Source organism: Pseudorasbora parva, chromosome 12 (genome assembly GCF_024679245.1).
Source record: "Pseudorasbora parva isolate DD20220531a chromosome 12, ASM2467924v1, whole genome shotgun sequence".
In the NCBI taxonomy this organism is placed as follows: Eukaryota; Metazoa; Chordata; class Actinopteri; order Cypriniformes; family Gobionidae; genus Pseudorasbora; species Pseudorasbora parva.
Window position 1 is genome coordinate 28,082,436 of NC_090183.1, and position 24,784 is coordinate 28,107,219.

A 24,784-nucleotide genomic window follows, 5' to 3' on the forward strand; every position below is an offset into this window, starting at 1 on the left:
ATGACCACCTCCCTTTTAATCTGTTCAGTATATCTGCTGCACCTCGTGAGTTACTGTAATTTTTTTATTTGTTCTTATTTTTGTAATTTATTCTCAATTGTGGTGTGGTTATAACTTGATACATCAAATGTCAATTGTTTAAGCTGTTTGATTGAATAAAGATTGATTAATGAACTAATAATTTAACTGTAAATAATAACAGCTCCTCAAAAGCAGAAATGGAGAAAAAAAGAGTGAGTTTTTTTCTTCTGAGATCTGCCACCCAAAGACAACAGTCTGAATCTGGAAAACATGAAAGTCTATTTGACTAATGCTTACAAAAATTACTGTTCTAAAATCGAATTTGGAATTTCAGTGGAATGTGGAAATGTGGAAATTAGGCCTACTTAATTTTTCTTCTAAGTTCTATGAATCACTGTCTGGAGTACAAATACACAAAATGATAACAAAACTGGCAGATTATAAGATGGAACAATTAGCACAACAGATTGTTGAGAGAAGCTTATTATTTATTCATTACTTGATGACTTCAATGAGGATTGTAGATATACCAGTCATTCAACATAATGTTTTTGTAAAGACGATGAACAATAATGGCATGATGAATGGGAGTGTTTCTAATGAATTTCAACAGTGAAAGAACAGTACGTTTTTTCCATTTGTTAATATGGTCTTATTTTATCTTTTTATGATACTGAATGATTAGTCAACAGCATTTCAAAAGCAAAAAATGTTAGCAATGTATTACACTGTGAATACATGAATACATGTGTTATGAGTTTATCTTAAAATGTTGTTGATAAATTAAGTCATTCATGTTGGTTAAAACATTTGATAAATAAAATAAAAGTGACAAATATTACAGCAATAAATGAATAAACAAACAAATAAACAAACAAATAAAAACGAATCAATGAAATTAAACAATGTTGTAAAAATGACGAACAGCATACACTCAACTTATTATTTTGGATTGTGTGTGTATATATATATATATATATATATATATATATATATATATATATATATATATATATATATATATATATATATATATATATATATATATATATATATATATATATAATATTTTATTACAGCAAATGACATCAATTTAAATTGAAACTATGTGGACACAATTATGATCTGTCATCATCATCCTTCTGAATTAGTCATCAATACATTTGAATCATATAACTAGACATTGATGAATTTAGATGAAATATATTCTAAACAGGGTATAATCAGCTATAATAAAAAGTTTAACAATTATTTCCGTGAAGAACCTTTAACATCCATGGAACCTTCCTATTGAAGATGCTTTAAAGTGGAAAGCTTCTGTAAATGATTAAATAAGTTGTTCCAAAGACTGCTTTATTGCTACATAATTGCATTTTAGTATTAAAGACTTGTTATATGCTTTTAAATTAGTCTTTTGTTTAGTTTGTTTATACATTCAAATATACTTACTCAGTAGTTACACACCTATGAAGTAATTCCAACAAGTCTGCATTGTTTCATTTAATCCTCCTGGCCGTTTGGTGGCGCTGCTAAAACTGAATCGAGCGCAAGCCACCATAATTCTCTCCAAGACAAAGATGTCTGATTCGTTTCCTTTGTTGTGCTAGTGAAAATACGAATCTTGCGGTTCTTATTTCATATCCCCGCTTTTAAAATACGAATATAAGCTGTTATCTTCTAGCAGTATTTATCAGTCTTAAAAATGAGCGGCGGAGTGTATGGCGGAGGTAAGTGCGATTTTGGAGGGAGAATCAAATGAATGAATGCGCCACGTTTAAGAGCTCGCTAGCCACCAAACTAGCGTGATACGATTATTTCTGCTTTATTTTGTGAACATGAAACTGAAGCTCACCCTTTTTTATGTTTAATATTATGCAGTATGCAATTGAATATTTCTAAATGAGTGCGTAGTATACAATTAAAATTTGCAGGATAAGTTATGTATTTTAACGGACTGGCATGATTATATGTTGACTACAGTATTGTCATTTTAATGAATGATTACTGAACGTGTTTTTCATTTGGTTGTGTCCTCTTTGGACTTTTTTTTTCTACACAGATGAAGTTGGAGCTCTTGTTTTTGACATGGGCTCATACTCAGTGAGAGCTGGATATGCAGGAGAGGATTGTCCCAAGGTGTGAACAGTAAGATGGATCCATATATTGATGATAAAGCATAAGAACTTGTTTTGAGCTAAAATTGAATTGTTTCATGGCTTGTAGGCTGATTTTCCTACTGTGATTGGTGTGACTCTGGACCGGGAGGATGGCAGTACACCGATGGAGACAGATGGAGAGAAGGGAAAACAGAGCGGCACCACCTACTACATCGACACTAACCAGCTCAGGGTCCCTAGAGAGAGCATGGAGGTCATGTCACCTCTTAAAAATGGGATGAGTAAGTTGGTTTGGAGGGTAACATGACTGACCAGAGTTACAAAATGCCTTTTTCCTGAACTTATTCTTCTCCCTTTTCCTGTTTTATTATATCAGCCATATCATATTCATATTATTTTGGAGAGGTTTATTTTAAGTAATGAAATGAAGAAAATATACAAAAAGTGAAAATAAAGTGACTAACTGGTATATTTTGGGAATATATACACACATGCATGCATATACACATACATGCATGTACGCACATGCACAAAACAAGTTTTGTACACTAATATTTCTGTTTTCCTATGTGAAGTTGAGGACTGGGACAGTTTCCAAGCCATTTTAGATCACACCTACAAAATGCACTTCAAATCAGAGCCCAGTCTGCATCCAGTTCTGATGTCAGAGGCCTCGGTATGTTGATTTTATGTCATAAATCTAATCTGCAATTCACATAATACATGTTTCATCTGCTAGGAGGCTTCACTCAACTCCCTGTAAACTTTTCTTCCTCTTGCAGTGGAACACACGAGCAAAGAGAGAGAAGCTGACTGAGCTAATGTTTGAGCATTACAACATTCCTGCTTTCTTCTTGTGTAAATCGGCTGTCCTGTCTGCGTATCCTTTATTTGATGTGACGTAGTGAAGATCCAGATCTTTGTAAAAGACAATGTCATGTGTTTAGAATTGCTTTAGGTGGCTAAAACGTACAGTAGCAGAGGAATGACAATAGTTGATTCAAATATTGAATCTGTTCATCTGATGAGATGTTAAACCGAGGTCCTGACTCTATGGTCATTAAAAATCTCAGGGGGGATGTAGGTGTGTAAAAAAAAAAAAATAGAGTAGGGGTGTAACCCTGACATCCTGGCCCAATTTAAATTTGCCTATTGGCCTCTCCATCATGGCCTCCTAATCACCCCTATATGATTGGTTTCATCACTCTGTCTCCTCTCCACCAATCAGCTGGTGTGTGGTCAGCGTTCTGGCACAATATTGCTCCCGTAGCATCATCTAGGTGGATGCTGCACATTGGTGGTGGTTGAGGAGATTCCTCCTTTCTATATGTAAAGCACTTTTGAGTACCCAGAGAAGCACTAAATAAATGTAACAACACATTATTATTACATTTAAGCTCAATGGGCAGGTTATCAAATTATCAATCTTAAAACTCAATCAGGAACATGAAATGATGAATCCTTTACTCAAGGTTCCAGGTTTGCCAATGGGCGATCCACGGGTTTAGTGTTAGATAGTGGATCAACACACACAACAGCTATTCCAGTGCATGATGGTTATGTTCTACAACAAGGTAATTTGAATTAGACTTTTCAAGCATATTTTAATGGACTTTCCTCTTTTTAATTTTACTATGCCACAGTTTAGTGCACACATTTTATAAATGTTTTTACATCGTTCAGTTCAATATTTTTGATCAATTTTTTTGTAATGTTATTGTAATGATGTATACAGTTAATACAATGTATTATGGGCATTCATTTTGGTTTAAGTTTTACATTCAATTAATCATGAATGTAGCTTTTGATGTTTTTTTGTCAATTAATTATATTTAACTATAATTACAATGTCATTGATTATATTTATATATGTATATTTTTCAGTTATTGACATTTCTATAATGTGTATGTTATGATCTTCCAGGAATTGTAAAGTCTCCTCTTGCTGGTGACTTCATGAGTATGCAATGTAGAGAGCTGTTCCAAGAATTAAGTGTTGAAATAGTACCTCCGTATATGATTGCATCAAAGGTGAGGCCTGCTGAAGCTTATTTTTTTCAGTCATATTATGATCTCTGTTTTGAGATTGCAATTCTTATGCCATTTTTGAGGTGGTGGTGAGTAGGTAAAATGAATTGAATTTTTCATTAAAGGATTCAGTTCGTGAAGGAGCCCCCGCCAGTTGGAAGAAGAAAGAGAAACTACCTCAAGTTACCCGTTCATGGCATAACTATATGTGTAATGTAAGCGATAAGAACTGAATCATATTGGAAGTTACTTAACATACCGAAGTGCACATAACATTTAAGATGTATTTAATGTTGCTATCTGTCATTTCAGACCGTCATACAGGATTTTCAGGCCTCTGTGCTACAGGTGTCAGATTCACCCTATGATGAACAGTAAGTAAAAAAAAAATCTTGATATATTCTACTGCTCAGTTTTGGAGTCAATGGTTTTGTTTTGAGGCAAATCATTTATTACTTCTATTTAACAAGTATACATGAAATTACATTTAAATTGATTAAAAGTGATAGGATCAAAAAAAATGATCCTTATATTATATAGTATATTGTTTAAAACTTCCTATACATCAAAGTATATTAAGCAGCACTTTTTTTCAACATGGATAAAAAGTGTTTCTTGAGCAGCAAATCAGCATATTAGAATGACTTCTGAAGGATCATGTGACACTGAAGACTGGAGTAATGACGCTGAAAATTCAGCTATGCCATCAGAAATAAATTATATTTGAAAATATATTAATATTGAAAAATGTAGTTTTGAATTTTATTATATCACAATATTACTGTATTTTTGATCAAATAAATGCAACCTTGATGAGCATAAGGGACTCATTTCAAAAACAATTGCACAGACACCAATTTTTGAATGGTAGTGTATATAATAAAAGGTTTGTCATAATTCACTTTGAGCTTTTGGATGTGTTAAATGCTTATGAGATCACATTATCATCACAGTGTTACAATCTGCCCTGTACAGAGTAGCTGCCCAGATGCCCACTGTTCACTATGAGCTGCCTAATGGGTACAACTGTGATTTCGGAGCAGAAAGACTTAAGATCCCTGAGGGTCTGTTTGATCCTTCAAATGCTAAGGCAAGAAATATCCTCTTTACTCTGTCCAAGTTTAATTCTGAAATTGCTTGTATTAACTTTCTTTAGTCTTAATTTTCACAGGGTCTATCAGGGAACACCATGCTGGGAGTCGGCCATGTTGTGACCACAAGCGTTGGCATGTGTGACATAGACATTCGACCAGTAAGATTTTAAAGGATTGCTTTACTTATATTTACATTTCTTGTGTTTGTGCTGCGAATCCAAGTGACATAATGCTGCCCCTTTTTTTTTGACAGGGTCTGTATGGCAGTGTGGTAGTTACAGGAGGAAACACTCTCATCCAAGGCTTTACAGACAGACTTAATAGAGAACTCTCGCAGAAGACACCTCCGGTAAGTGGCATTTTGTATTTTTGCTTTATACATCTTAGTCAGGGTAGCACTATATTTAATTTTTGTCAGGAATGAAAATGAGGCAGTGATTGATAGAATACAGTGTGGTGTTGTTGAACAACATAGCGTTTAGGGGGTGTAACAATATATCGCAATACAGTAATGCAACTATGTATTGTGGATAGTGACAATATATACTGTGTACAGTTCACCCAAAATTAAAATTACTGTGTGAGGAAAGATATTCAGTTTTAGTGTCAGTAACTACATTAAACTACTATATATAATGCAATTGGGGGATATTTGTGGGTCCTTATTAGTGATGGGGGAAAAAAATCAATACAGCATAGTATTGCAATATTTTTTTGTGGGGATCTGTATATAGTGTGCTATTTTAAAGACCACCTCACAACCTTGCTTTCATCCATGTTAAATTCAATATGGTATCTAACCTAACTACGGTCTATTAAAATGTCTGTAGGGTCTTCAGTGCTTTTTATGATAACATGAATTGTTGTTTTGCACTCTCTGCAGAGTATGCGTTTGAAGTTGATAGCCAATAACACAACTGTTGAGCGCCGGTTTAGCGCCTGGATTGGGGGCTCCATCCTCGCATCCCTGGTGAGTGGTGTTCACTAGGGCTGTCACAATATCAGACTTTAACTGTGTTGTGGCCAAAATAATTATTGTTAATGATGTAGAGATTTTGATTTAAAAAAACAACACAAATATAGTTTAATACAGAAATACTTTAAGTACAGTAAAGGTATATCTAAATCTCAATGATAACTTAAATCACTGTTATATATTGACATATCACCAGCCTTTTTTCCCGGCTACAACTGCATTTCCACAGGACTTCAGCGCGAGATACAGCTATCCGTCTAAAACACAATTTAGGTGAATTTAAACAATGGCTAAGTGGCTAAACGCATCTCGTTTTCATGTAAGGGAAAGTTCTGTTAAGAGGCACAAAGACACCCTTTACGTTTATGCCCCCATAACTGCTGTTTTAGCTGAGTGGGGGCTCTGGGCATTAACTGTAACAGCTCCGTGTTGCAAGGACCAATCTGGTTCGTTTTTTTTTTTCTATAGACTGTAGTCACAAATGTATAAAGATTATGATAAACGTAAAAAAAATTTGCGATTCTGCGATCGCTGAATACAATGCAAAATTGGCAAAGTGTCGCATTTTTTTGCGATCCTGCATAATTTGCCATTTCACTGCAAAATAGTCACAAAAAAATATTTTCAATAACAAACAAATACAGAGAGTTTGTGAACAGCAGTTTTCAGTTCTTTCCACAGATTCTCAATTGGATGTCTCTTAAGCCTAAACTTAAAAATTAAAAGTAGGGATTTCTCTCATTTTAAGAATATAAAGGGAGTTTTTACACTGGCAGTTTAATTCAGAGCAGGGCACAGTTCGTATGAAAAATTGGTAATGTGTACCGGTGAGTGCACCAGAACCACACCATACCTGGAGGAGGTCCATATTCCACGAGTAATATAAAGTGCGGCCCCTTTAAGAGATCCGCATTCCCTATTGAACTGCCGGTATTTTGCACGTGCGCGCCGAACTGGGCTGCGATTCACGTGGACAGTGTGAAGAACACGGCCTCGGGAGCGTGCTTGTTCAGGAAAGTAACCTGTGCATTCGTTTTAGCTGATTGTAATGTATTTAGTTAAATAAAACACGTGTACTGTATAAGTTGGTGTTAATGATTTACCTCAGACATGAGCGAGAATGAGCTGCAGTGCATCGCGCTCAGACTGCAGAGAATGTGCTTAGTGAAAAAACACTTTACTTTCTGGAGTCTAATAAAAGTTAAACAGAAAATATGGTAGCTTATGTAAGCAATAACTGCACTTTTGGTTTAGAATATTATTGTCAACCCTTTTCTTTCCCTATTAATGTTTGCTGCTGCATCCTTTGCGTCTGACTGCTCTCACTTTTTCCAACTACGGGCTATGCCACGGATCAAACAGAAAATATGCGCAGCGTTAACGCGCGATAATAAATTTAGTGCCGTTAAAATGAATTTGCGTTAACTTTGACAGCCCTAATATATATATAGCAGATTATAGGCTACCTATCAAATAACCACAAAAAAAAAAAAAAGTAGCCTGACTTAAACAATTTTTTTTAAAAGAACGACTTTAAAAAGCACTGTTTGTATCTGTATCTTTATGGTGTATTTATTTGTCCTCGTATCATTTGTTTATTAGTTCTTATTTTATTACTGACTGTTTACTTGATTAATTATTTGAGAACGTTTTATATTAGGCAATTTTGCTTATTGCTGTGATTTACTTTTCCCAGATATTTCCCACCCTAAGCGATCATGTTATTAAAGCTACAGTACACCACTGGGCTAGCCTTTTTTCTAAGATACCAAAATAAAGAAGATTTGTGCATTTTGTTTGTTCTATTGTTATGTATGACTATTGTGCATGTTACATGATACATATGGTAAATGTGGTAAAAAAAAAACATTGCAAAATTTTTCACAAATTTCAGGAAATTACTACCACAAAATCAGTCATATTGATCGCAGAAATCACTAAAAAATTCCTGGAGGGACTGTATTGTCAATATGTTCACTATAGCAACATCATAATATAATAAGGATTTTTCTTTTTCTTTTAGGGAACTTTTCAGCAAATGTGGATTTCAAAACAGGAGTATGAGGAAGGTGGGAAACAGTGTGTGGACAGGAAGTGTCCTTAACCAGTTCCTTCAACATCTGGTTGCCTTCTGAAGGAGATGAAAAAATTAGAAATATACCACCCAGTAGAAAAAGCCTTCTTAGTGGACTCAGGAACTAACAAGGGACACTTGCTGTTATTTTTAGTGCAAACAAACCATATTTTAAACCGTTTATCATGTTGCACTCTTTTCTACTCCTCCTCACACACAATATTTTCATATCCAGTTTGGCAACAAACTTTTCTGACCACCCGATTAATTTTAAATAACTGATAAGTTTATGCATTTTGGTACATGGGAATTATGACCCTGTAATTGTATCAGTGCTTTGGACAGTTGAAAGTGTTTTTTTTGTTTTGTTTTTTTTAATTTCCACTTACTAGAAAAGGAAACCAAATGTTTGTTATGGTTTTAACAATTGATCCGCTCTTCTGGGAATAAAATGTTTTTTTTTGTTAAACTGGTCTAAATTGATATCATTGTTTGAATGGGTAAGAATGTCAATGCAGTTGTGTACTTATTCTAATATTTAGTACATTTGAATTATTTACAATTGCGTACTGAGGAAAACCTATAATTAAAAATTTGTCTCTTTAACTTAAGAAGAGGGATGATTTTTAATCCTAATAATTAACATATTTAGTATAAAAAAGTAAACGTATACACAACTCAATTACATGTTTGAATTTATTTGACTGTACAACATTCTTGACTGTACAAACAAACCTCTGGAGAAATGAAAAAAGTGTGTGTTGAAAAGACATTAAATGTGAAAGGTCTTTTCAATTATCTCATGCATGTGCAGTCTTTTTTGGAAATATCACTGCAAGCTTTTTTTGATTTCTCTTTTCTTTTTTTTCTTTCTGCATTTTAGTCCTCAGGTACTTTTCAAGGCTCAACCTGAAATTCAGAATAGCTGAGTTAAACATTTCTGTACATCAAGGAAATGTAATATCTGTTATAGAGGCAATATTTGAGTTTTATAATAGTTTACTTTGAGAACTATTATATCATGAGAAAAACTAACTATATAGCAGCTATTTGAATAAATCTCACATTAACTACTTTACAGAACTCCTAGGGGAACATTGTTCACTCACGCACCATTTCCATTCTATTAAAAGTTCATTAAAATGTTTTGTACACTTGTAAAATTTGAGACATACCTTGTGTAAGGGGCGACATGTGATGGTTCAAAGAATCGCCTCCTTTTGTATCTTGAATTAAGGTGCCAGGGGATTGGGTGTTCCCTGAAGCGGTACCTGATGAATAAACATGCTCGTAATAAGTTACGTTACACAGTATAGATGTGCATAAGAGAACAATCTGCTAAATATTTTTGATTTGCTTACCAAAAGTTTTTGCCAAATACATTTCTTCTCCATGCCCCCGGTCTAGCTTTCTCTTGTCCCGTCTGCAGTAAGCGCAGAGAATCCTCACGTTCTTTCACAACAGTGTCAAGGCGCTGTATTGACCTTTCTACCTATTAAAATAATTCAGAATTGATATAGGTTCATCCATGTACACCTGATTAATTGAACAAGCATAAAACAAGCATAGATTTACACTTTGCTTAAACTTCAAAAATAAAGCCACATTCACAACAAAAATTATTCAATTCAATTCAAAACTGTTTTATTCAGCTGTGGAATGATAAAAACATTAACAGCCAATCAAAATCCATCCTACTGTAACAAGCTTGAGCATTAAGTGGCAGACAAGCACGTGCTGAGAATAAACAATGATATCAGAAACGAATATAGTTATTTTTATAGGTGTGAACTCAGGGGCGTAGCCATTTTTTCAAAAGAGAGGGACAGAAATGTCTTAAAGGGTTACTTCACCGCTTTCATATTAAACTGTTATTCCCTTAACTAAAACGAGTTGATACATCCCTCTCTCGTCTCAGTGCGTGCACTTAATGGCCCTCATTTATCAAAAGTGCGTACACCAAATATCCAGCGTACACCTTGCGTACACCCAAACCCACGGTGACTTTGAGATTTATCAATATGGACGTTGGCGTACGGCACGCTCAAATCCTCCGCCAGCTCAGGAGGTGGTGTACGCACGTTTGAGTTAGTGTGAAAATGCGCAGAAAAACAATTCCTAACACCACAAAACGCACTGACAAGATATGCTATATGACCCACTGTTAAAAACCACAACAACAACATTGTGTTTATTTTTGTGCAACATGAACGTCAATGTTTAATTTTTGTGACTTTACCAAAGCGTTTGATTTGTAGGCATATGTATTCCTCCAGTCTCGAGCCTGTGCGCTTTATCTGACGTTTCAGGCCCGCCTGGCCCGGCAGCTGCGCACGGACTGGGACTAAAATAATTCAGACTGACAAAATAATAAAAATGACCTTCTTCTTTTAAATAATAATAAAATCAATAAAAACGACACTCCTTCTGAATAACAAGCGTCACTAAGAATAATAATCATAATAATAATAATAATAAGAATCTTACAAATTGTAATGTAATTATTAATGTGAATGAATCTTACTCCACATCACATCGTCATCACTATTGTACACCCCAATAGCCTACATGTGCCGTGATACGAAATTAAATGCTATTTTTTTCAAAACGTGCTGTAAAATAATGCAGTGATGGTAATTATCATCCAAACAGCTTTAAACTGCTGGAGTGCGCTTCTCAACCCCCACACTATTAACAGTACTCGTTATTTGTGTCCATATTTTGTTTTTGTAGGTGCCTTTAATTCTACTCTTTTAACTCCCAAATAAAACAATTTCGGGGTTTTTTCCACTTCCCTGGTGATCTCGATGGGCGTGTCTCAATCATCTCAATAGGTCAGTAGTCAGGGCACTGATCAGGGAGTCAGCCCATTGACTTATGTCCTAATCAGTGCCCTGACTAGTGGACTAAAGAGATGATTGAGCGCGCCCGATCTCCACGTCCGAGAAGTTTCGCTTCTTTACCGTCTTCTGTTTGTCCATGGCGTAAAATGAGGGCGTGGGGGAGGCGGAGACTTGAATATATAGGGGCGTGTTATTCTAATGACGATCGTTTTCACCTGCCGCATTTATCAAGGGCAAGTATTGCGTACACCTGGATTGCAGAGGTACGCACAGCTTCATAAATCAGGCGGTGAGAGGAGTGTAAGCATAATCTTACGCCAACATATACACCAGTTTCTACGCAAGATTGATAAATGAGGGCCAATCTCTCTGACGCGCGGTGATGATCTGATAGCATTTAGCTTAGCCCACTAAGCCCAGTTCATTCACTATGGTACCAAACAGAGATCAAGTTAAAAGTACCAAACACCTCCATCTTTTCCCTATTTAAATACAGTTACACGAATAGTTGAACGATCAAGTATGGTGACAAAATAAAACGTAGTACTTCACTAATTGGATTAAAAAGGAGAACTATAATGTGTGGCGGAATAGCACTTCTGAGAGTACTTCGGCTCGGCACAGTAAAAAGTCCTGCCCGAAACATCTTTCCTCACACCTCCCCCTCACTCTCTCATTTCTGTCAATAGGGAGATGTGAGGGAAGATGTTTCGGCCAGGACTTTTTACTGCGCCGAGCCGAAGTACTCTCAGAAGTGCTATTCCGTCACACATTAAAGTTCTCCTTTTTAATCCGATTAGAAACGCGCCACGTTTTATTTTGTCACCATACTTGATCGTTCAACTATTCCTGTAACTGTATTTAAATAGGGGAAACGTGGAGGTGTTTGGTACTTCTAACTTGATCTCTGTTTGGTTCCATAGTGAATGAACTGGGCTTAATGGGCTAAGCTAAATGCTATCAGATCGTCACTGCGTGTCAGAGAGATTAAGTGCACGCACTGAGACGAGAGAGGTATGTATCAACTCGTTTAAGTTAATGGAATAACATAGTTTAATATGAAAAGGCAGTGAAATATCCCTTTAATGCCATTTTTTTGTGACCAATATAATTTAATCGCATCTCTTGCTTTTAATTCGGTAAGATATTAAATACACTGCTGAACAATAACCACTAATATCTATTTTTACCTAATTAATAAAAAAAATGTACTCCTATATTTTATGCCAATTTTATGATTGGTTCATGTGATGCAAACTTGTGCAATAAGTCTCCATATATATATATATATATATATATATATATATATATATATATATATATATATATATATATATATATATATAAAAAAATCAACAACAAGTGGGACACAATCATGAAGTGGAACGAAATTTATTGGATATTTCAAACTTTTTTAACAGATCAAAAACTGAAAAATTGGGCGTGCAAAATTATTCGGCCCCCTTAAGTTAATACTTTGTAGTGCCCCCTTTTGCTGCGATGACAGCTGTAAGTCGCTTGGGGTATGTCTCTATCAGTTTTGCACATCGAGAGACTGACATTTTTGCCCATTCCTCCTTGCAGAACAGCTCGAGCTCAGTGAGGTTGGATGGAGAGCGTTTGTGAACAGCAGTTTTCAGTTTTTCCACAGATTCTCGATTGGATTCAGGTCTGGACTTTGACTTGGCCATTCTAACACCTGGATATGTTTATTTTTGAACCATTCCATTGTAGATTTTGCTTTGTTTTGGATCATTGTCTTGTTTGAAGACAAATCTCCGTCCAAGTCTCAGGTCTTTTGCAGACTCCATCAGGTTCTCTTCCAGAATGGTCCTGTATTTGGCTTCATCCATCTTCCCATCAATTTTAACCATCTTCCCTGTCCCTGCTGAAGAAAACCAGGCCCAAACCATGATGCTGCCACCACCATGTTTGACAGTGGGGATGGTGTGTTCAGAATGATGAACTGTGTTGCTTTTATGCCAAACATAACGTTTTGCATTGTTGCCAAAAAGTTCAATTTTGGTTTCATCTGACCAGAGCACCTTCTTCCACATGTTTGGTGTGTCTCCCAGGTGGCTTGTGGCAAAGTTTAAACAACACTTTTTATGGATATCTTTAAGAAATGGCTTTCTTCTTGCCACTCTTCCATAAAGGTCAGATTTGTGCAGTATAAGACTGATTGTTGTCTTATGGACAGTCTCCCACCTCAGCTGTAGATCTCTGCAGTTCATCCAGAGTGATCATGGGCCTCTTGGCTGCATCTCTGATCAGTCTTCTCCTTGTATGAGCTGAAAGTTTAGAGGGACGGCGGGGTCTTGGTAGACTTGCAGTGGTCTGATACTCCTTCCATTTAAATATTATCACTTGCACAGGGCTCCTTGGGATCTTTAAAGCTTGGGAAATTCTTTTGTATCTAAATCCGACTTTAAACTTCTCCACAACAGTATCTCGGACCTGCCTGGTGTGTTCCTTGTTCTTCATGATGCTCTCTGCGCTTTAAACGGACCTCTGAGACTACACAGTGCAGGTGCATTTATACGGAGACTTGATTACACACAGGTGGATTTTATTTATCATCATTAGTCATTTAGGTCAACTTCTAGTAGTTTTAGTTTAGTTGTGTGCTTCTAGTAAACACAGAAACTGGTGAACGGCGGTCTTTCGAATCAGCTTTGACTCTGGAAGACTTGGAGTTAAGCTTTTCTCTGAGAAAAGAACGGCACTGAAGTTGTTCTTAAAAAGGGAAGATGTGCTTGGAGTTTTGCCAACCGGATATGTCGAATGTTTAATCTATCAACAAGCTCTGTTTCACCTTCGTTGCTCTGGTTGGTGTAGCGCTATCCTATCGCGTGCAGAGGGAGTCTGAAAGACAACCATTTATCCCGCCCCTCGGATTGAGCCCTGTCAATGGTGAGTTTCCAGACCAAACATCTTGATGTGGGTCTGGCTTGTCAGGCTAACATGATCCTTCACTAATCACTCTCATATGAGGATTTGATGCTCAACAAACATTTATAATTTTTATCATTGTTGAAAATAGTATAGCTATAATAGTGCTGCTTCATTCAAACATTTGTGGTAAATTTAAAAAAGAGAGAAATGAATACTTTTGTTGATCAGACATGGATTAAATTGATCACATGTGATATTTTTATTATTACAAAAGAAAATAATTTATATAATAAATGCAAATAAATGCTGTCCATTGCACTTTCTATTATCAAAGAATCCTGAAAAATAAAATGCATCATGCTTTCCACAACATTTTTAAGCAGCACAACTGTTTCTCGATTATAAAATCCTCATATGAGAATGATTAGTAAAGGATCATGTGACACTGAAGACTGGAGTAATGATGATAAATACAGCTTTAATCACAGGAATAAATTACAATTTATATTCACATAGAAAAAAAGCTGTTTTAATTTTTAATGATATTTCAGAATATTACAGTTTTAACTGTATTTTTGATTAAATAAATGCAGCCTTGGTGAGCAGAAGATACTAAACATTATTAATCTCCATTTGAGATTGAGATTTTTTTTAAATGCAGCGTACTTGTTTATTGGTATCTTCAGTTCACTGGTGCGCGAAAGAGAGCTTGCGTGCATATGGTTGCCAGATTGGACATGTTTAGGTATAACACTGGATATCATGGGTTTTTTCACAGAAAAGCTCTGAAATCTGGCAACCGCATACGCAAGCTCTTTCTCGTTTAACACGAAAGCTTGTGTGATTGTGGCAGGCTCGGGGTGCAAACGGTCGTGCCGTGCACCAGAGGATTTGATGATATCTGAATATCTCACAACCTCCCGAGTGTCCGAATTCGCACAGTGTACGCCCGCCTTAAGACATCAATGTGTCGTCAAGAGCCACTGTGTTTAATATGGATTCGTATGTCTGCAGATGTATGTTCCGTATCACTTTAATGTTATGAAGCGACGAGAATACATTTTGTGCACAAAAAGCTACTTTATTCAACAATTTCTTCTTGTCTGTGTCAGTGTCCTACACTGTTGACCGTGTAAACAGTGGGTCACTTCCAAGTTCTACGCCACAATGCTGGCTGACATTGAACAAAGGCAAAGGTCTGCTACATTGGCGCAGATATCACGCAAAAAATTGTGATCGCTCAAACGTCTGAGGAGGACATGAGGATGTGAGCCGTGATATCTCTGCGCCCAAGTAACAGTGCTTTGCCAGTGCTTCCCCATAATATAGTCCCAAATCAATATATACCTAAGAAATCACCTAATCTTAATCGCTATTTGTACTCGTTGTGAATACGCAGGCCACAGGGAGTAATTATGTGGGTTTTTTTTTTATCACTTTTACTCGGAACATGCTAGCTGGCAACATAGGATTCCATTCATTATGCTAAGCTAAGCTAGTGGTGACCCTGCCAAACTAAAACAATGGATGCACTGAGAGAAAAAAGCATTTGCCCACATATCTAAATGTAGGAAAGAAGTTGATTAAGCCCTATTTCTAAAAACAGTGGTGTGTTCCTTTAATATTTCTGTGGAAACCATGATGAAGTGTTTTTTTTCAGGATTGTGATGAATAGAATGTTGAAATGAACAGCATTTATTTTAAATACATTTTTTGTAACAATGTAAAAGTCTTTACTGTCACTTTTTGATTAAATGAATGCAATAAAAGCATTTCTTTAAAAAAATCTTACCCTAAACTTTAGAATGCTTTGTGTATATACCACATGAAGCACTGCATAATCACTGTACCATGGTACTGTCCCAGTATTTAAGGCTAAAAACTGAGTATTTTAATACAATTTGAACATTTCATACCTTTTTGATGCGCTCTGGACTGGGCATCTGAACACACTGTCGTTTCGCCTCCTGTTCTAAAGTGAGTAACATGTTCTTTTCCTTCAAGAGAATATACCTTAGAAATTCAAACAGAAATGTGTGTTAATGTTTTTTGCAGCTTTTCTATGTTGCAAACTAATAATAATAATAATAATGAAAAAACTGTAAAAATTACTCAATTACCAAAGTTTGTGTAAGTCTTCATTACTTTTCACCCTAAGCTGTTTGGCGGTCCATGGAGCACCTATGAGATTACAAAAAAAAATCATGAGACAACATTATTAACACAATGTGTTATCATCAAATAATAATGGTGGACCTACTATGACGTTCTCAAAAACTAGTGACATATGATAGGTTGAGACAACCTTTTTTTTTTTTTTTTTTTGCAAGAACTTTATTGAACAAAAAGAATTTAACAAACAGTTTAGCATGGTACAAAAGAAACAAACATACAATTCCTTAAATGGACAAAGGCAAGCATTAAAGAGAGAGTAGACAACCTACAGCTTATAGTTGGTACCTGATTTAACTGTTTGTTCACCCCAGTTCTCTGGCAGGTCAAAAAATTCTTCCAGTCCTTTTCTGACACAAGTTGTGTGGAGTGCTCTGTTATTCATGGAACTTCTGAACCACCACGAGTCATACGTTTGTCTAAATTCCGAGAAATATGAAAAAGAGTTCAAATTATTTGGTGATATGCTTCTTTCTGTATATCATGATGCATTGACATTTATGTCCAACATATAATCAGCGAGAAAAACATACCTTCGCTGACACGAGTGAAATTTAGACAGCGCTTGGGTCGCATATTGAGTCTGTGTGTACGAAGACACTGTAACAAAACGTTGAAATTGTCTGCAAACAACAGTAATGCTCCTCGTTAAGGCCGCAGCCATCTTGACAATGTCAAACGAAATAATGAACGGAAACCGGACACCAGACGGAAACGTGCAGCGCCACTTGTTGGACACGGTTGGGCAGTACAACACATTTCTCCACGGTAAAAGTTCAAACGGTTTGTTCCAAAATGCAAACTGTACAACACCAGAACACACAAACATGTTATTGATAATAAAATATGACCCAACACGTTTAAAATTTTATTTATTTGATTTAAAAATATTATAAAAATGTGTCATTTATTTTGCGTGTAACGTTGAGCACTTTTTGTCCCACCGTTTTTATTAATACGGCTAATTTATTTATATTTTTGAATGAAGATAACATTAAGTTACATTATAACAATTTTACTGTGCACTCACCATTTATTGTAGATACTTAATATATTAAAATAAAATTGTTTCAGTCTTTTAGACACGAAATTTAAACCCATAGCATATCAATATTATATTATAATATTAAAACCATAGCAAATTAATATTATATTATAATATTAATATTATAATATTATAACATATTCATATTAGTATAGGAAATAATAATGAAAAGAGTAGTTCACCAAACTGAAGGGTAAATTACTGTAAAGTAGAAAATTATTGAATTACCTAATGTACCAATTTTAATAACCCTATTCTTCAGCAGAATTTTTTATTTTATTTTATTTTATTTTATTTTATTTTATTTTATTTTATTTTATTTTATTTTATTTTATTTTATTTTATTTTATTTTATTTTATTTTATTTTATTTTATTTTATTTTATTTTATTTTATTTTATTTTATTTTATTTTATTTTATTTTATTTTAAGGGCCATCTTTTTAAAGGAACCTTTAATTTGCCCTAAGTATTAATGGTGAACATGCAACATGGCTTCACTCTGCGTTAGATGAGCCAATCAGAGAAGCCCGTATTTCACGCACTCCCTCAACAGTCATGGTGGGCATGAGCGTACTGCGGACGGCGGCTACATTTGCAGCCAGATTAAACCCTCTGAAACGAACATGCCAATCTTCAAATCTGCTCTCCAGGACTGTTGCACGTTCAGAACAAGGTAAAGAATGACAATTTTTACTAAACACAACGGTATGATCGGTTAGGGAGTTTAAAACGAGCAGTGACCTTGCTTCGCTGCTTAGCATGTCAAGTGTATAAGCTGGCCTCAACAACAATCTCCACTGTTACCTTCCTATAAATATATACTGTAACTTACATAATTGCTGTATGTGATATGGTTATATATATATATATATATATATATATATATATATATATATATATATATATACTAACAGTTTTTGATTAAAAGTATTTATTGACCTTACCCTTCACTTCAGTGTTTAATAAGCAAACAGTCAATTTACTAAGTTTGACAAGCACAATGTTTTGGCCCTCATTATGTATGTAACACTTTCACTTTATATTATAAAAACATGAACTTATAATTTGGGTTTGCTGTAATTTGTATATTGTGTATCGCTCTTGCATCATTTCAGTTCTATATTAATTGACTTCCTGTTGATTAAAAATTGTGTTTTGCATGTAATAAAGCAATTTCGGTGATATATTGTTATGCTAAGCTATTAGTATCATTATTTTTAATAAATACATTTTGCCTGTTCTTTTACAGTTGTTGTCCGTCATGGGAGCCATGGGAAAAGGATGTTTGTCATCAAGCCCACTGACTTCTATGATAGAAGATTTCTTTACCTGCTGGTAAAGCCTGCTATTAATTTATGTAAATTGCATATAATTCTAGCTGCTTGTTATTATTTAAATAACAGTTTCCCAATCTTTCTCCCCTCTCTTTCTTGATTACTCCAGAGAAATTATATTCTTCTCACTGGCATCCCTGTGGCAGCACTTGTGACTTTTGTTAATGTTTTCATAGGTAAGTTTCTAATGTATTCAACAGTTTTTTCTTCCTATTGTTGCTGTACCTGCCATAATAACTTATACATAATGTCTGAAATTCATTAAACAGGAGAAGCTGAGTTAGCAGAGATACCTGAAGACTACGAACCAGAGCACTGGGAGTATTACAAGGTATTCTAAAATATTTAAGTGCATAAAAACATCAAATACGCTGTATATGCAAGTAAAATTTGGTCATTGTTAATTGAATAAAAAGAAAATTGTGTGACTGCTATAATTATTTATGATGTTCTTTTATTTGTTGTCTTTATTATCACTTAGCATCCCATCACCCGTTGGATCGCTCGCACCTTTTATGACAGCCCAGTGAAGGACTATGAGAAAATGATGGCACTTATCCAAATTGAGACGGAGAAGGCTGAATTGAGGTAAGCTGTCTTTGCATGATTTAACTAATTAAAGGGGTGATGCATTGAGAAATCAACTTTCCCTTGAGGCTTTGATATATAAAAGGTCATGGTAATATAAGAATATCCTGTAAGTTTCGGAGCTGAAATCTTCCTTGTTAGTCAAAGAAAAGCTTGTATAGGCACCAAGCCCAGAAAATGAGGCTCTCAAATCAATGACGTATTGTAAGGGGGAAACACCACCTCTACAGATAAATGTGTATGCCCGCTTCTGTAGCCCCACCCACCGACTCTTGCAGCTAAACGAGCAATGAACAGGCTGAAGTTTGTAAACAAAATCACAGGTTGACACTGGATTTGCAGACATATTGAGATTAAAACACAATGATGTGCCTTCTATAGTAGATCCCACAGGAATGGTGCAACACACCATTTTTTTTTTTTTTTTTTTTACATGCGATAGTATTGCATTGTTACAGATCGTATTATATGTATGTGTCTAACAGAACATAGCCTACCGTAGCACCCTGTTACAGGCTGGTGAATCCCTTATTTGTTGATTCATTGCGATTTGGGATAAGATCAGATCGGACATGTAATGTTATTGGCCAAGGGGCTCACAAAGCCCAATGTCCCGGGCTTTGTGTTTTCCCGATGGGCTACCAAAACGTAAGCACATTGGCAGGATTTTTTAGAATAGAATTTTTAATAGTCAAATTAAAATTCATTTCTTGATCTGTTGTTCACTCTTGTATGTGTGCTGTTTGCGCTTATATTCACCGATTGGGCCAAGTAATAAAAAAAATATCAATCAATTGCGGGTGGATGAGAGATAAATCGTTGTGTTTGTTTGATAAATACGTTTTGAGAGCCCTGTCTGTCAGGTAATCAACCTGGTTGCCACTTTTAAAAACAATCCCTCCCTCGTGAACTAACAGGGGAGCAAAAGCTCATTAAATATAAAAGTCAATCCTAACCGTGGGCGTTTTCTTCCAAGTCTCCTTTGCATCACGCCCATCCAAACCCAGCGTTTAGAAGAGAGCCTCAAAACCAGTGTAGAAAATAGCCTATTACTTATTAGTTATGATGTTTTTGAATGTACCTCAGACAACAGAATAATTTTTTTTAAAGCCTGTTCATGACACCTTAAAAGCTACATTGTGTAACTTTTTTAGTTTATTCTTAGCTAAAACACTTAGTTCTACTTTCAAAAATATAAATGCTCATTAATGTATATTTACTTCTTTCAAGTAATATAAGTATTCTCGTATTATATTCTCTTTATAATATGCCATTGAAAATACATACGGGTGAGGGGTTTGAATGCCGGTCGCCATGTTGCCCCTCCATCTCGAAAGTACATTAGCCAAAGAGGGACACACCTGTAAATTCAAGCTTCGCCTTTCATGTTCTAACACTCGATGGCACCGTGTCAAATGTGAAGAGGGGGATTGCCATGTAAATATTGGACTAAATCGGCTACCGTAGGAGTTAAAACGAAATCAGAATTGAGAGGAACAGAAACTAATATTCCCTGGATGGTCATATACCTTTACACTGCTAGATGGGGGAAAATATCACACAGTGTAGCTTTAAGTTAAATGAAATTATACATGCATGCTATGATAATCATCTTGTAGAATATTTCATGCTGTTTTGGGTTTCCTTTTTTTTGTTTTTTATTTTTATTGTATTATTGCAATTTTTGCCATGAAGATTGCCTCAGTTGCTGACATAGGATTAAAAAGCCATATTAAAGCCATATTAGTATTAGTACTACGTCTACTACACATGCACGTGAACTCTTTGCTCTTTATTTCCATTTACAAATTAGGTTTATATCGCTCTCTTTGTGTGTGTGCGTGCTATGTTTAATAAGAAAATGAATAATTTGGTAACACTTTACTTTTACATTAGTTAACTACATAGTTAGCAGGAACTAACAATGAAATAAACCTTAATCTTTGTTAATGTTTATTTCAACATTTACTTATACATTATTTAAACCAAAAGTATTATCTGTTAATATTATTTTATTTAATTAAAATGCACAAAAAACTCAAGATGAATAAGAATCCCACCCCTTCTCAATAACTTAAAGGGATAGTTCACCCAAAAATTAAAATGATCCCATGATTTACTCACACTCAAGTCATCCTAGTTGTATATGACATTCTTCTTTCAGAGTTATATTAAAAAATAATCTGGCTTTTCCAAGCTTTATAATGACAGTGAATGGCAGCCCAAAGTTTTATACAATATATATATATCTATCATAAAAGTTTTCCACACGGCTCTGGGGGGTTAAAGGGGGGTTTGTGAAAGAAAAATATCCATATTTAAAACTTTATAAAGTAAAATATCTAGCTTCCGACAGACTTCTGTATTCAACTCACGGGGAAAAGCATAACTGCTGTGACGATGACGTCGGCTGTAGCGTAAGCATTGCGAGAAGTGTTAGACTTTCTGTGTAAGTTAAATACTAAAGGCCTGTTTGTTTGTTTTTTACTTCATAAAGTTTTAAATATATTTTTATTACACAAACCCATTGATTCAATTCAGAAGGCCCTTTTAACCCCCCAGAGCGATGTGGATTACTTTTAAAATGGATGGATGCACTTTTTTGGGCTTTAAATTTTGGGTGCCATTCACTGCTATTATAATGCAAGGAAGGACATTTTTTAATATAACTTTGATTGTTTTCGTCTGAAAGAAGAATGTCATCATATACACCTAGAATGTAGTGGTTGAACGACTTTAGATTTTTTTTAAGTGGACATTTATGTGATGAAAGTCGAGTCAACGTCGACTAGTCGCTGATGATGTCATTAATGAACAAATAAGCCTGAACCTTGACCTGAGATGCGAACATAGATTTTTTTGTGCACAGGACAGCTATGGTAGCCTTGCTTTGCCATCCTACATAGTTCTGTTCAATTTTCATTTTCTTTCACTACTACATCTGGGACTGCGTTGTATTCTTAGGTTTCTCTGAACAAATTTTTACCGGTCCAATCAGCGAACAGAGGGAGTGGCTGAGAGCAATGACGTTGATGTCATGCGCTAATTTGAGTTGTAGTTCAGTAATGGCGGCGGAGAAAGATGCGAACGAAACCATTCATTCCGTTGTGGCACCGCTGCCGAATATCCAGAAGTTAAAGCCGTAGCAATAACAATCTTTGCTGGGGTTTGTTGGTGGCCATGATGTTGTGGCCCTCCTCCCCAACAGGGTGAATTCGGGAAAAGTTAGATTTTCCAGCTCGCTCAGTTAGTGGTGAAGGAGTTGGCTGAAGCCCTATTCAGACGTTAATTGTTTCTTGTGGGGTAGGAAGGTATTGCCATAATTTAAGTTGCAGGGGCTACTGGTCAGTGATTTTATTGCCGTCTGTTTCCCACCTCCTGCATAAAAATCCCTGGCTGAGTTACCTACTGCTTTTGACAAACCAAGGTCGTGCGGTGATGCAATTGAGAATGAGATGGAGTCACGACACGCGCATCACTCGAATGGATTGACGTTTTTGATATAATCCAGCTTCTCTAAATACCTCTGCCTGGCGCTGGTAGCAATTTCTCGTTGTAGTGAACCTCCATTTCTTTTTATTTTCCATTTTAAAATTTCTCAGTTTAAACGACGTGATGATAATTCCTCGAGTTGTCTTTCCTACTCCGATCTCTGTATCGCTCTTACAGTGTTGCCCCTGGCAACTGATAGCGTGGGATCCCAAAATGGTAGACGACCCGAAACACCGCCCAATTTGTCACGTGACAACAAGCTATGTATGTCCTCATTCTCAATAGCTCTCCGAATCCACATGAGTTTTCAAGAATATATCACTTCAAAATTCACTGTTTATAATCATTTTGACCACTGCAGGGCATCGTACGGTTGCACTTTGCTGTTATTTGGATGTATTTCTAGATTTAAAATGCTGGCAAGTATTTACAAGAGCAATATATTTCATCCCCGCTCAAACAAATAAAATAAAAAGCACGTAAACATTTGAATTAGTTCATTATTTATAGCAGCATTTATTATCATACCAAGCATGACATTTTATTTACAGCATACAATCATGTTTAGCGCGATGATTAACTTACCTGTACAATAAAGCATGCTTCTCCCGATAAATTTTGAGCATCCAGATGGTATAATCAAATGTCTTGTGAAGAGCTTCGGAGTATGCATTTATTTGTCATTTTTTAACCATTGAAAACAGATTCTTAGTTATTTTAAGTGTCTTGTTACTTCTCACTTTTCTTACTGCTTTACCCTGAGTTTCACAAACAAGGCTTAAAGGCCCCCTGAAATCAAAATGGAAGTTTTTAGCTTTTAGTATGACTGTTAGCCTTAAGTTATGAATAAGCTGGTATGTTCCAAAACAATGACAAAATGTGCATTTAGGAGATATAAGCATTCAAAATTTAAAGTCTCTCACTTCCGTTAAAACGAATCTCAGATTTGGATGACATCATCGCAGACTTTACCTTCTCGTCAAATCTTCTCCTATCCAATCAAATGCTCTCTAGAATCTAAAGCCCGCCCCCTACACTGCGGCTTAAATCGGTCAGTTGTTAACACATTTACTAATTTCTACATGGTGAAAGGCACATAGCACACTATATATTTCGATAGGAAACGATTCAATGTAAATTTGCTTTCATTTGAGGCAAATTAAGTCTGTTTCTAAATCACAATAAAGGCACTTTCTTTGTTTTTACTGCTAACAAAAATGTATCTTGTTTATATGTAGCCTAATTGATGATCTCTAATATATTATTCACTGTTTTCCTTGTAGACAACAACAACTGGAAGTCCGCCGACACATGAGAGAAAAAGGAGATGGACCCTGGTTCCAAATTAAGACACTTGATAAGAATCTCATCGACTACAGCCCCAAGTCGTCTCCTGACAACTAGGAGTGGTTATGCATACCTGTCCAAAATATCCAGGCATTATACAATGTATAATGTATAGTTATTAATAAATAAATACAATTCTTTCCCTTTTCTTTGCCTCTGGCAACAATAAACTATGATTATAACTAAGTTACTGCCCTTGTGTATTCTTTTAAATTTTACATCAAGTATTTATTCTGAATTTCTGTCATCATTTACTCATTTCAGACTGTTCAGTATTAATTTATGTTTATGGAATCTTGAAAGCTCCTGTCTCCATTCATTATTATTTAATGAAAAAGAGTGGCCAAATTATTTATAATTTCTTACTGGATTAGAAAAGTCATGCAGGTTTTCAAGTTAACTAATACGAACAAAAAAAGTGGAATATTTGCATTATTGCAGTAAAGTCCCTAGACTGCGGAAACAATATGCGGATACTGCAATTCACAAAATTAAAAACACAATATCACAGAAATTTGAAACTAAACCTGAGGAGATTGAAAAGATTTTTAGGGAATATTATCAAACACTTTATTTACAAGATGTGACCATGAACAAGTGGTACATAAGGAATTTCCTTTATTCATTAGATTTACCTAGCATTGGGATGATACAGAACAAAACAATCACCAAAGAGATTTCACTAGAAGAACTAAATAAAGCGCTGGTAAAAATGAAGACTAATAAAACTGTGTGGTCATGGGTTTCCTGCGGAGTG

The 24,784-nt window shown here is 35.5% G+C and overlaps 3 protein-coding genes across 3 annotated transcripts; 2 read left to right on the forward strand and 1 right to left on the reverse strand.

Annotated features, from left to right (window-relative positions):
- The first annotated feature begins 1,571 nt into the window (after positions 1-1,571).
- Positions 1,572-9,110, forward strand: actl6a (actin-like 6A). Its single transcript, XM_067459690.1, has 14 exons — positions 1,572-1,748; positions 2,081-2,157; positions 2,245-2,419; positions 2,714-2,814; positions 2,921-3,018; positions 3,618-3,712; positions 4,063-4,169; positions 4,292-4,381; positions 4,479-4,540; positions 5,142-5,256; positions 5,338-5,418; positions 5,514-5,609; positions 6,144-6,230; positions 8,260-9,110. Exons 1-14 carry the CDS (start codon positions 1,724-1,726, stop codon positions 8,338-8,340), a joined length of 1,290 nt encoding a protein of 429 aa, XP_067315791.1. The 5' UTR covers positions 1,572-1,723; the 3' UTR covers positions 8,341-9,110.
- Positions 8,989-16,944, reverse strand: mrpl47 (mitochondrial ribosomal protein L47). Its single transcript, XM_067459691.1, has 7 exons — positions 16,754-16,944; positions 16,509-16,639; positions 16,169-16,229; positions 15,965-16,061; positions 9,672-9,802; positions 9,486-9,581; positions 8,989-9,219 (listed from the first exon to the last, which is right to left on the reverse strand). The coding sequence occupies exons 1-7, from the start codon at positions 16,882-16,884 to the stop codon at positions 9,111-9,113; spliced, it is 756 nt and encodes a 251-aa protein (XP_067315792.1). The 5' UTR covers positions 16,885-16,944; the 3' UTR covers positions 8,989-9,110.
- Positions 16,945-17,780: 836 nt separating this feature from the next.
- On the forward strand, positions 17,781-24,213 carry ndufb5 (NADH:ubiquinone oxidoreductase subunit B5). Its single transcript, XM_067458411.1, has 6 exons — positions 17,781-17,939; positions 18,516-18,601; positions 18,710-18,776; positions 18,870-18,931; positions 19,082-19,188; positions 23,964-24,213. Exons 1-6 carry the CDS (start codon positions 17,822-17,824, stop codon positions 24,082-24,084), a joined length of 561 nt encoding a protein of 186 aa, XP_067314512.1. The 5' UTR covers positions 17,781-17,821; the 3' UTR covers positions 24,085-24,213.
- Positions 24,214-24,784: the final 571 nt, after the last annotated feature.

Bases quoted from the DNA above. Each gene is read 5' to 3' on its own strand.
- actl6a (XM_067459690.1), top strand. From the start codon at position 1,724: ATGAGCGGCGGAGTGTATGGCGGAG. The intron at 1,749-2,080 runs GTAAGTGCGATT...TTTTCTACACAG, and splicing joins CGGCGGAGTGTATGGCGGAG to ATGAAGTTGGAGCTCTTGTT. The intron at 5,419-5,513 runs GTAAGATTTTAA...TTTTTTTGACAG, and splicing joins GTGACATAGACATTCGACCA to GGTCTGTATGGCAGTGTGGT.
- mrpl47 (XM_067459691.1), bottom strand. From the start codon at position 16,884: ATGGCTGCGGCCTTAACGAGGAGCATTACTGTTGTTTGCAGACAATTT. The intron at 16,640-16,753 runs GTATGTTTTTCT...CTCGGAATTTAG, and splicing joins TTTCACTCGTGTCAGCGAAG to ACAAACGTATGACTCGTGGT. The intron at 16,062-16,168 runs GTAATTGAGTAA...TGAATTTCTAAG, and splicing joins GAAGACTTACACAAACTTTG to GTATATTCTCTTGAAGGAAA.
- ndufb5 (XM_067458411.1), top strand. From the start codon at position 17,822: ATGGTGGGCATGAGCGTACTGCGGACGGCGGCTACATTTGCAGCCAGA. The intron at 17,940-18,515 runs GTAAAGAATGAC...GTTCTTTTACAG, and splicing joins TGTTGCACGTTCAGAACAAG to TTGTTGTCCGTCATGGGAGC. The intron at 18,777-18,869 runs GTAAGTTTCTAA...TTCATTAAACAG, and splicing joins TTTTGTTAATGTTTTCATAG to GAGAAGCTGAGTTAGCAGAG.